Source organism: Oryx dammah, unplaced genomic scaffold (assembly GCF_014754425.2).
Source record: "Oryx dammah isolate SB20612 unplaced genomic scaffold, SCBI_Odam_1.1 HiC_scaffold_22, whole genome shotgun sequence".
In the NCBI taxonomy this organism is placed as follows: domain Eukaryota; kingdom Metazoa; phylum Chordata; class Mammalia; order Artiodactyla; family Bovidae; genus Oryx; species Oryx dammah.
In genome coordinates this window covers 845648-858419 of record NW_024070206.1, presented here as the reverse complement: position 1 = coordinate 858419, position 12772 = coordinate 845648, and the positions used below count along the sequence as shown (strand labels likewise).

The 12772-nt window shown below is 45.7% G+C and overlaps 1 protein-coding gene across 1 annotated transcript in view; it reads left to right on the top strand.

Moving 5' to 3' along the window:
* PHLPP1 (PH domain and leucine rich repeat protein phosphatase 1) overlaps positions 1-12772 on the top strand; it is a gene marked incomplete at its 5' end in the record, with an annotated part of 232168 nt that overhangs the window by 157401 nt on the left and 61995 nt on the right. The window contains 2 exons of the mRNA XM_040264212.1: positions 6354-6500; positions 7619-7849. Of these exons, the coding sequence (XP_040120146.1) occupies positions 6354-6500; positions 7619-7849 (378 nt within the window). The remainder of the gene's footprint in view (positions 1-6353; positions 6501-7618; positions 7850-12772) is intronic.

Genomic DNA, 12772 nt, shown 5'->3' with positions numbered 1-12772 from the left:
CCTCAGGCTGTTGGGGGACTGGGAGTGTGGGCTGTGCCTGAGTCTGTGTGAGAGCACAGTCGGTCTCCTCAGGCTGTTGGGGGACTGGGAGTGTTGGCTGTGCCTGAGTCTGTGTGCAGGTGAACGTGCATAGTGTTCACGGCGTTCATTGTCCTCCGGGGCCGACAGTGACGCCCTCTGTGGCGGAAGCGAGGGTGAAAAGAGTGCTTTCCACTCACTACTCGGAGGCCATCCTTCAGCCTGTGACTTAGATGATTAGTAATTGATGTCTGTTTACATCTATATCTCTAGTAAAGTGTAATGAGAAAGCAGGAGAAAGGAGAAGTCCTGATGTACCTACTGTGAGCAGCTTTCTTTAACCTTGGCACTGTGTGTGGGCCTGTGTGTGTGTGTATACCCAGGCAAGAATACTAGAGTGGGTTGCCATTCCCGTCTCCAAGGGATCTTTCCAACCCGGGGTCAAACCCTGGTCTCCCACATTGCAGACAGATTCTTTACTGAGCCACCAGGGAATCCCATACATATAATAGATTAAAAACACACACACACACACACACACAGCTTCTTTTCCTTTTAATTTGTAACGTATCAAAAAGAATTTTTTTATTGATCAACTGATAGCTGTAATTATCACAATCATCTTGAAAATAATTTTATGAATCTTCTGTCGTCTGATGCATGGATTTGCCTCTGCTTTCCTATATTGAACATGAATGAATTCCTGTAACTTCTTTTCAAGGATTTAATTTTATGGTTTGAGAACTGTTAATGTTAGTTTTAAAAATAAAATTATTTAAGCTATTTCACCAGATATGCATCTTTTCAAAGTCAGCCACATTTTATTTTAGAATCTGGATCTGTGCACATTTGATTACTTATCTGTCTCACCTGTTAGCATGACAGAACTAAAAATCTTTTATTTTGTCGGAGACAGAATTTTCTAGTCTTTTCTTTCGTAATGGTGTGGGGTCACCTTGCTCCCTCCTCTGCGTTCTTTTCAAAGGGAGGAAAGGTCAGGGGCCTGTCCTGATCTGCCATCTCCCTCTTACTGAATCGTCGCCCTGAGGCATCTGTGTCACTCATTTGAAGACCAGAGGGAGGTGGTTCTAGGTGACCTTCCTTCTTATTTTCCTGGGGAGGGATTTTTGAATTAGCAGATGCGTATAACCTGGCAGCTTTCCATAGATGTAAAGAAAACGTGGACCTCTAAGAAGACTAAGGGTTAGAGTTTCCAAAACAGTTGAGTTTTACTGTATTTTGATCAAGAACTTGAGTTCTCAGAAACAATCCTGCTTTGTTGGCTGAACAAGCCTGCTGCATGCTGTGTTCGTTTCCGGAAGCAGTTGGGGGTGGGCTGTGCAAGGCCACCTCGGCGAGGTGGGGCCGCAGTGAGAGAGGTTTCAGATGCTCGGACTGGGTTCAGCCCTGGAGGGTGTAGGTTCCAGGGCAGGCTTGCAGACGGAGGCCTTAGACCACATAGCTAAGTGTGTGAACTCTCATAACCTGAAGCCTGTCCCTGCAACAGATTCTCTCCTCCTGCCTTCAGACACACGCTTTTATGACCACATTTGGATTCAAGCTTAGGATCTCCAGATCCCTTGGGGGACCCCTTCCAGGGCCTGACTGTGAGCTCTTGTCCAACACTTGGAGATGAATTGTCCGAGGAGACACACGGGCTGACAAAGCGAGACTTTATTGGAGAGCAGAGGGGCCAGGGAGCCCCAGAGAGCTGCTCTGCCACGAGGCTCACGGCCTTGGGCTTCCTCCTGATGGGATTAGCTTCCAGGTTGTCCTTGACCAGTCATTCTGATCCAGTCCACCCTGGGCCACGCAGTGCTTGGCCAAGGTGGATGCCAGAGAGGCGGGCTCTGGGAGGTGGGAGGACGCGGCGTCTCCTTTGACCGTCCCCGAGCTCTTCCTGTTGGTGGTGGCTCATTAGTTCCGTGTTCATTACCAGGACCTCTTGACGTAAAAGAACTCAGGCAGCTGGTGTCTGTGGTGCCAGCCGGGGGGCAGTCTCGTCCGTGCTCCCCTCATGGATCTGCGTTGGACGGGGGGCAGTCTCGTCAGTCTAGTCCGTGCGCTCCCCTGGCGGTTCTACATTGGCCGGGGCCGCCCAGGGAGCCCGGCTCAGTGGCCCGAGTCTCCTCCTCGCCCGCCTGCAGCTCCGTCCCGCATCCTGCAGGGACCAGGACCCCACAGCCCGTGGACCCAGGCTCCATCCGCTCCTTGGGCTGTGGGCACAGTGTCCTGGGTGGGTGGGTCTGTGGGAGGGGCCCACATGAGCACTGAACGGAGTTCCCTCCTTGGAAGAAAAGCAATGGCAGACCTAGACAAGCCCATTAGACGCAGAGACACCGCTTCACTGATAAAGGGCTTTACAGTCAGAGCTGCGGCGTCCCAGCAGCCATGTACGGATATGAGAGATGGGCCATAAAGAAGGCTGAGCCCAAAGAGCTGATGCTTTCAAACTCTGGTTGGAGAAGACTCTTGAGAGTCCCTTGGACAGCAAGGATATCAAACCAGTCAACCCTGAATATTCATTGAAAGGACTGATGCTGATACTGAAGCTCCAGCACTTTGACCACCTGATGCAAAGAGCTGACTCGTTGGAAAAGACCCTGATGCTGGGAAAGACTTAGGATGGGAGGTGAGCAGGGCAACAGAGGATGAGGTGGTTGGATGGCATCACTGACTCAGTGGACGTGAGTTTGAGCCCACTCTGGGAGCTGGTGAAGGACAGGGAAGCCTGGCGTGCTGCAGTTCATGGGTTCGCAGAGAGTCAGACACAACTTAGCAAATGAAAAACCACAAAATCAAAATGATCAGTTCTGAAAAATTGATATAACTTACATGTACTAAGTCTTTGAAATCCAGTGTGTGTGTTATGATCAGAGAAACACGGCAGTTTTGACTGGTCCCGTTACAGGTGCCTGAGAACCGCCTGAATCTACCGGTATTGTGCCAGACAGCACGGCTCTGGGGGAGGGAGCCTGCACTCCCTGTTACAGAGGGACTCTTGGCCTGTACTTATTATTATTACTGATCTTTTCTCTTCCACTTAAGTTTGTCAGCTGCCTTTTACTCATTCAGCTCACTAATGACTTCCTTTGCTCTCAGCAATGGTGTGGTCCTAGTAAACTTGTTTGTATAGATGAGTATACCTTTTCCCCCATTATTGACAAATACTTTCCCCGAAGCCAGTGATTCCATTTTCCATTGTGAGTAGTTACTGGAATTGTAATCCTTCCATTCTCCACTTTCTAAAGCCTTGGTGCTATATTGTGTTGGATAGTGTTCAGGACTTTTTTCCTTCATAGAAGAACTTCTTAAAAAACAGTTTAGTTTAATTTCATGCATATTTTAAAACTGTGGCCAGTTCTGCCAAAGGAGGTAACACATCTAGACGGCAGGGTACTGTCTTTGTTTGGACTAGAGCAGCAGTTTTATCTATTTCAGGACAAAGTTGCTAGAATTAGAAGGGAAAAAAAGCATCTAGTTAAATTTGAATTTCAGAAAAACAAAGAATATATATTTTTTAGCATAAGTAAGCCTCATGCAACATTTGAGACATACTAAAAAGTATTTGTTGTTTGTCTGAAATAGAAATTTAACTGGAGCCCTGTATTTTATGTGGCAACTTTATCTCAGAATTCTTTTACTGTCTCAAAAATTGAGGACCCTAAGCAGCTTTTATTTCTGTGGATTAAGCTGTTGATATTTACTATATTAGAAATTTAAGCTGAAAAATATTTTAATATATAGTAATTAATTTAGAAAACAGATGCCATTCTTGATAACATATGTATTTTTTATGAAAAATAACTACCTTCTAAAACAAAAAAAATAGAAGAATATCATTGTTTTATGTTGTTGCAAATCTTTTAAATCCTGGCTTAGTTGAAGACAGTTGGAGTCTCGAGTCTGTTTCTGCTTCTAAACAGATGTGCTCTCACAGAGATGCGTGCCGTCTGGAAACCTCCCCTGGACATCTGGGAGGAAAGGAGGGTGACAGGAGGCAAATGACACCTCAGTGCTGTTTTGAACGTGATTTTGAGCTCGAGAACCTCCGGAGCGGGTTTTGGGGGCGTCTTCCACTGCCCCCAGCTTTGCTTTGAGGACTCCTGGGCTTGTGTCGCATAGATCACGGGTAGTCAGAGTAGAGGATGAGCATTCTCTCTTAAGAAGGACTAAGGAGTCAAATGGTAAAAGACAAAAATGTTCTAGTTATTATTTAAGTTTAGCAGTAGTTTTTACGCTCTTTTACTTTAAACTTACTCTGTCATCCAAGAAAACCGCTATCAATCTGTCAGATATGTACACTGTCAGATTTGTATCTAGAATGAAATGTATATAGCTATTTAGAGCAAAGCTTTACATTTTTTATTTAGAATTTAGTAAAGAAGTCACATGACAGTTACTTTAAAATGTTGACTGGATTGAATTGAGTTTATTTTTAAGATACTGTGTCTGTTTTAGGCATTGTATACCCTTGCTTAGACTTTAGGCATGGCCAGTTTTTAAAATAATTGACATAATGCAATAGCTAATCGGATTTGCTTCTCAATAGAAAATGTGGATCATGGCATCCGGTCCCATCACTTCATGGGAAATAGATGGGGAAACAGTGGAAACAGTGGCTGACTTTATTTTGGGGGGCTCCAGAATCACTGCAGATGGTCATGAAATTAAAAGACACTTACTCCTTGGAAGAAAGGTTATGACCAACCTAGATAGCATATTCAAAAGCAGAGACATTACTTTGCCGACTAAGGTCCGTCTAGTCAAGGCTATGGTTTTTCCTGTGGTCATGTATGGATGTGAGAGTTGGACTGTGAAGAAGGCTGAGCGCCGAAGAATTGATGCTTTTGAACTGTGGTGTTGGAGAAGACTCTTGAGAGTCCCTTGGACTGCAAGGAGATCCAACCAGTCCATTCTGAAGGAGATCAACCCTGGGTGTTCTTTGGAAGGAATGATGCTAAAGCTGAAACTCCAGTACTTTGGCCACCTCATGCGAAGAGTTGACTCATTGGAAAAGACTTTGATGCTGGGAGGGATTGGGGGCAGGAGGAGAAGGGGACGACCGAGGATGAGATGGCTGGATGGCATCCCTGACTTGATGGACGTGAGTCTGAGTGAACTCCGGGAGATGGTGATGGACAGGGAGGCCTGGCGTGCTGTGATTCATGAGGTTGCAAAGAGTCGGACAGGAGTGAGGTACTGAACTGAACTGAGAAAATGTGTAGAGGTTGGCAAAGAGCCAAATGTGAGAATTTAGAGATGACTTCTTGAATTGCTTTAATTGCTTGGACAACTGAGAAAATGAAAGAACCATTAACAAAAATAGAACAGGAGGAAGTGCTGGTCTGGGATAAAGATGGTAAGTTCAGTTTTGGGCTGGAGGTGCTGTTGGCAGGTTAGGGGAGAGGAGAGGGGCTGTGACGGGTTAGAGAGTGTTGTCCACGGAGCAGGGAAACAGCGCCATGGAAGGCAGGGTAAAGAGAGAGAAGAGACTGCCGAGGACCAGATCTGTCTGCCTGACTGTGCGGTAGGCAGGAGGAAAGAAGAGAAGGTCTGGAGAGAGCTGTGGGCTTTGCCAGGTGGCTCCACGGCGAAGAACCTGCCTGCAGCGCAGGAGATATGGTTTTGGTCCTTGGATGGGGAGGATCCCCTGGAGGGGGAAACGACCACCCATCCCAGTGTTCTTGCCTGGGGAATCCCACGGACAGAGGAGCCTGGTGGGCTCTAGTCCACGGGGTCCCAAAGAGTCAGACACGACTGAGCGACTCAACAATAACAGCAGGAAGAGGCAGTGAGGAAAGTGGTTAGAGTGGGGTGAGCAGGGCTCCTCCAGGAGGGCTGTGTGGCCTGCAGGGTCGAGTGTGGGACTGAGATGAGGAGTGGCGGCCGGCTCTTCTGCTTCGAACTGCGGAGCTGGGCACTGCAGAGAGTGTGGTTTTGATAGACTGGGAGGTTTTTTATTATTTCAGGTTTGGGTTTTTGACTTGTCTGGGAAATCCTAAAGAACTTTTCCTTCCTCTCTGTTACTCACACAGCTGTTAATGAAGCCAGCCAAAGTGAAGCTGAAAGTCTCACTCCAGCAAACTCCCCTCCTCAGATGCCCAGCCTTGTTTTAGAGTGGCGCGTGTTTTAAAGAGAACCGTTCTTGTGTAGGTGGGGCCTCAGCCTTAGAGTCTGCAGATGCGCCAGCCGCTCTGTGTCGGCTCGCCCCGTGCGGGCTCTGCTCCGCGGAGCTAGAGTCGGACTAGACTGTCTCTCAGGCAGTGCTGAAGCCGTGTGCTGTTACGCATCTGTGACATGGGTCTTTCCTTTCTGTTTTGTTTTTGTGATAGGTTCACCAAGTTGAAGAGTCTTAACCTTTCCAATAACCATTTAGGAGACTTCCCACTAGCAGTCTGCAATATCCCGACCCTGGCTGAGCTCAACGTGTCGTGCAATGCCCTCCGAGCCGTCCCGGCCGCCGTGGGAGCGATGCACAAGTAGGTCCTCCAGCCTCCCTGCAGGGCCCCCAAGGCCCCGCCCAGGACGCTGCGCTGGGGCCATCGCACAGGAGGCTAGTGTGCTGTGCTGGTCGTAGGCGCCTCTGCCCAAATCAAGAGATCATGCTCTTGGGTAGAGTTCATTTCGTAGCTTCTTTGAGAATCTTGTAAAAAAAAAATGAAAATATCCTCGTTTAGAACCAGTGATCCCTACAGATGAATGTGTCTAAATATAGGAGGAGGGGTTACTTTCTCATTTCCTGACTTATGTTGAATTCTAAGGCTTAGAAATTAGTTTTTTTTTTAATATATGCTTCCAGTTTTATTAAGTGAAACTACTTAAAATCTTACACATGCTTATTATGAAAGTGAAAGTGTTAGTTGCTCAGTCGTGTCCAACTCTTTGCAACCCCATGGACTGTAGCCCACCAGGCTCCTCTGTCCATGGAATTCTCCAGGCAAGAATACTGGAGTGGGTTGCCATTTCCTCCTCCAGGGGACCTTCCCAACCCAGGGATCAAACTTGGGTCTCCTGCATTGCAGGCAGGTTCTTTACCAGGAATATAAATACTATGAAACACTACAGCAAATAAAACCATAAATATTTTAGAAGCTCCCTAAATCCTACTATCTAAAAAATCTTTATTACCAATATTAGGAAAATATTATGGGATACATTTTTCTTTTCATTTTTACAGAGAGAAGGATGGATGTACAGATGAAAAGCAATATCTCAGTATTTGTATTTCTTTTAGGAGAAAAGTACAGAATCTTCTCATATGTTTAAAAGTCAGAAGTTAATTTTTAAAATAACAACGAAAAATGAGTATCTAGGCTGTTTGACACTGCAGTCAGCTTGCGGTGTTCCCATTTACGCCTGTCCAGGTTCGGGGAATTGGTCCTAATTTTCATTTTCAATAAAAGATTAAGATGCTTGTCTCTGATCTTTTCTCTGGTGTATTATCACCCCAGGCCCTGCCCTTAGCATTTTGCAAAGGACGGTGCAATATATTTTCCTTTTTCTGGTAGGAGGATCCATACTTAGGCAACTCGAATGTTAATAATAAAGATGTAAAGTGTATACGTTCTCTTTGTAACTCTTACGTTTTCTTTGCTAGCTTACAGACATTTTTGTTGGATGGAAACTTTCTCCAGACCCTTCCTGCTGAGCTGGAGAACATGCATCAGCTTAATTATCTTGGTCTTTCTTTCAATGAATTCACTGACTTTCCAGAGGTGCTGGAGAAGCTCACAGCTGTGGATAAGCTTTGTATGTCTGGAAACTGCATGGAGACGCTTCGGCTACAAGCTTTAAGAAAAATGCCTCACATTAAGCATGTGGATCTAAGGTAACCACTTTAAAGAAATCTATCCCGTTTGAGTGGTTGGCTTCTGTCTGGGACGTCGGTTGTCGCCCTTCTGGTGGCTTTCTTCTCTCTAGACAAGCAAGCTGGTTAGTTGCAGTTAGGACCCACTTTTCTGTTTTCCCCCCAGAGGGAACCCTGAAACTTCCTAAATGTTTTCCCCTCATCCATGAGTGACCATCTGTCTCAAAGGTCTTAGTTGATTTTGCAGGTTTGAGCCCAGCTTTAATTAGTAGCACCGTGAAGCCAGAGAAAGCTGTTTATGGTGAATGGAAATCATGTTCCTGAGAGCCAGGTCGATTTTGCCTTCCCTTATCCCTCCCTTTCTGTGGCTCGAGGCCCTTGACATCATTGAGCTCCTCTCCTTTCTTTCTTTTTTCCCCCTTCCTTGGCTTCCTTAACATATTCATTAAATTTGTTATTTATTTAATTTGTTTAATTTCCTCTCTCTCCATCCAGATGGCTCTTCCCTTAGTTTACTGTTCTTTATAAAAATGTAACCCTCGTCATCTTTTATTAGGCCTGAGTTTGGCTAGAGCCTCCCCTCTCACCCCTTTGCAAGAGCAGGGAACGTGCATTTTGAATTCTGATCACACTAAACTCCAACTGAAAACACCCACACATCCTTGCTTACATCATAGATGTATTTTTGTATATACTTTACATATGGATGGGCTTTGAGTTCCTGCAAAACAGCATATTGGGTTTAGGGCTTAATATCAACTTGCCCAATTTGATATTTTTCAATGAAAGTAACTTCCCCATTGGAGCTGAAGCTCCAGTAACTTTGGCCACCTGATGTGAAGAGCTGATTGATTGGAAAAGACCCTGATGCTGGGAAAGATTGAGGGCAGGCAGAGAAAGGGGTGACAGAGAATGAGATGGTCAGATGGCCTCACCGGCTCAATGGACAGGAATTTGAGCAAACTCCGGGAGTTGGTGATGGACAGGGAGGCCTGGTGCGCTGCAGTCCATGGGGTCGCAGAGAGTGGACACAACTTAGTGACTGAACAGCAGCATACTTCTGCATTAGCCAGGGAGCGGTGAGCACATTAAATCTCAGGTGAGATGTTTAATATTTCTGTGCAGCTGTATTCTCACCTCTAGATTACGGTTAATAACAGCGTTAACTCGTAGAGTTTGGGAAGGAAGAGAGTTTGTTCTCATTGCCTGGTGAACACTCTTCTGCTCGAGAACCCCTCTCTGCTGTCATTCTTGGCATCTTTTCCCCTCTTTGGATTTTCTTGTTTTTCTGCCTGCTGTCCTCCCGGGTGACGCCACCAGACCTTCCCTCGAGCCTGTCAGAGTTCATCAGCACAAAGGAGCAGCATTGCCTTTTGCTCCCCTTTCATCTCCATTCTTCCGGTTTGGCCCAGGGAACCCATTCATTCCAGCCCGGCAGAGAAGTGGTTTGCTTTATCTTTCCTCAGACTAAAAGAGTAAAGAATGTCACGCCTGGGGATGTGTTAGCAATTTGCAGACATACAGTTCTTAGTTCAGGGAGACCAAATGGTAACAATTTATCTAACTTGGAGAACTTTTTGAAGGGTGACAGGATAGGGAGCTGAACACATCGTCTTCTTAACTTTCTTTCTGACTTTGTTAACCTTCTTTGCCTCTGAGTGGTGGCTCAGTGGCGCAGGAGAGGCAGGAGATGTGGGTTCGACCCCTGGGTTGGAAAGATCTGCTGGAGGAAGAAATGGCAACCCACTCCAGTATTCTTCCCTGGGAAACTCCATGGACGGGATCCTGGCGGGCTGCAGTCCGTGGGGTCACAGAGTCAGACACGCCTGCAGTGACTTGAGCACCCACAGCACACACACAGCTGGGTTTAGAAAACCTTTGTGTTCAAGGATTTGAGCTCTTTTTAAATAAAAAGCCGCCCAGAGATGTAACAGTGGTCACATTGCTCTCTGCTAACAAGCATGAGAGAGGATTTGTAAGTTACCTCCTATTGGGGAAGAAGACATCATTTTCCTTGCTATGAATCAGCTTCCAAACAAGATCAATCTAATATGTTTGGAAGCAGCTGTTCTTATTAAGAGTTTTGTAAATTCTTCAAATTTCTAGTTCAAATTGGTCTTTTTAAAAAGATGAGATCAGTTATAGGATATTTAGAAACCAGAATAAACTTTTATACACTGTAAAAAGAGAGTAAGTAACTGCTTCCCTCCAGACTGCTGAGCTGAGAAGATGGAAATCTGGTCAGATTTGCTTGTGATTCTGCCTTAATATTTTATGTTGAAGCTAGTGGGGTGATTTAAGAGGAGTCTCACTTAGTCTCTGTGAGCCGAGGGCTGATTCTAGGGATTGCATTTCTGATCCTTCAGATGGAAACAGTACGTCAAATTAAAAGTAATCATTTTTCTTTTAATCTTACTCTTTTCCTCACATTGACATATTTAAGACTGATACTGGTTTTTCTGTGGTGTAGTGAATATTCTTGCCTTTTCTCCAAACTCTGGATGTTACATTTCTCTCCTTGATCACTCCTTCTCTGTTCTCTGCCTTGAGGGTTGGTTGCCTGTGCTCACCGAACCGCATCGTTACCTCTCCTCTCCGTGGTAAATACTCTTCATCTTCCTCCAACTTTTCTTTCTTGTCTTAGGATCAGTTCCACTTCAGCTGCCAACAGGATATCTCACCTTGCTTTCGTCTTTTGACACACTTAACCAAATTACATGTGAAACAGCTTAATTTTTTTTAATGTATTTTTAAATTGGAGTATAATTGCTTTACGATGTTGTGTTCGTTTCTGCTGGGAATCAGCTGTATGTATACGTGTGTTCCCTCCCTTTTCAGCCTCTGTCCCCCGGCCCCCTGCCCCACCCCACCCCCAGGCCGTCACAGAGCACTGCGCTGAGCTCCCTGGGCTCTCAGCAGTCTCCCAGCTGCGCACGGCGGTTACTAGCTGCGCACGGCGGTCTCCCAGCTGCACACGGCGATTACTAGCTGCGCACGGCGGTTTCCCAGCTGCGCCCCGCGGTTACTAGCTGCGCGCTGCGGTTCCCAGCTGCAAATTTTACGTGTCACGTCAGCGCTGCTCTCCGTTTATCCTGCCTTCTCCTTCCTGTCTCTGTGTCCACAAGTCTGTTTATACATCTGTGTCTCTGTTCCTGCCCTGCAAGTAGATTCATTAGTAACATTTTTCTAGATGCCATATATATGAGTTAATATACAGTATGTGTTTTCCTGACTTCACTCTGTATGACAAAGCCTAGGTCCATCCACATTGCTATAAATGCCACCGTCTCCCTTGATTCAGCAAGGTCTTTCCCGTGGGTCCCTATTTTTGCCGATAGCACCACTTCATTGGTTCAGTTGAGTTGCTCAGTTGTGTCCGACTCTGTGCGACCCTGGGGACTGCAGCACGCCAGGCTTCTCTGTCCATCACCAACTCCCGGAGCTTACTCAAACTCATGTCTGTCACGTCGGTGATGCCATCTAACCATCTCATCCTCTGTCGTCCCCCTCTCTTCTTGCCCTCAATCTTTCCCAGCATCAGGATCTTTTCTAATGAGTCAGCTCTTCACATCAGGTGGCCAAAGTATTGGAGTTTCAGCTCTAGTATCAGTCCTTCCAATGAATATTCAGGACTGATTTCCTTTAGGATTGACTGGTCTGATCTTGCAGTCTAAGAGACTCTCAAGAAAATTCTCCAACACCACAGTTCAAAATTATCAATTCTTTGGCACTCAGCTTTCTTTATGATCCACCGCTCACATCCATACATGACTACTGGAAAAGCCATAGCTTTGACTAGACAGACTTTTGTCGACAAAGTAATACCTGGTTTTTAATATGCTGTCTAGGTTTGTCATAGTTTTTCTTCAAAGGAGCAAACATCTTTTAATTTAATGGCTGCAGTCACCATCTACAGTGATTTTAGAGCCCAAGAAATTAAAGTCTCTCACTGTTTCCATTGTTTCCCCATCTATTTCCCTTGAAATAGTGGGACTGGATGCCATGATCTTCATTTTTTGAATATTGAGTTTTAGGCCAGCTTCTTCACTTTCCCCTTCCACTTTCACTGCTTTGTCCACAAAGGTCCGTCTAGTGAAGGCTATGGTTTTTCCAGTGGTCAGGTATGGATGTGAGAGTTGGACTATAAACAAAGCTGAGCACCAAAGAATTGATGCTTTTGAACTGTGGTGTTGGAGAAGACTCTCGAGAGTCCCTTGAACTGCAAGGAGATCCAACCAGTCCATCCTAAAGGAGATCAGTCCTGAGTGTTCACTGGAAAGACTGATGTTGAAGCGGAAACTCCAATACTTTGGCCACATGATGTGAAGAACTGACTCATTGGAAAAGACCCTGATGTTGGGAAAGATTGAGGGCAGGAGGAGAAGGGGACGACAGAGGATGAGATGGTTGGATGGCATCACCGACTCAGTAGACATGAGTTTGGGTAAACTCTGGGAGTTGGTGATGGACAAGGAGGCCTGGCATGCTACAGTCCATGGGGTCGCAAAGAGTCAGACACGACTGAGCAACTGAACTGAACTTTCACTTTCATCAAGAGACTCTTTAGTTCTTCACTTTCTGCCATAAGGGTGGTGTCGTCTACATATCTGAAGTTACTGATATTTCTGCCAGCAATCTTGATTCCAGCTTTCGCTTCATCCAGCCTGGCATTTCACCTAATGTACTGTGCATATAAGTTAAATAAGCAAGGTGACAATATACAGCCTTGAGGTACTCCTTTCCCAATTTGGAACCAGTCTGTTGTTCCATTTCCAATTCTAACTGTTGCTTCCTGACCTGCATACAGATTTCTCAAGAGGCAGGTCAGGTGGTCTGGTATTCCCATCTCTTTCAGAATTTTCCAGTTTGTTGTGATCCACAGAGTCAAAGTCTTTAGCATAGTCAGTGAAGCAGAAGTAGATGTTTTTCTGGAATTCTCTTGCT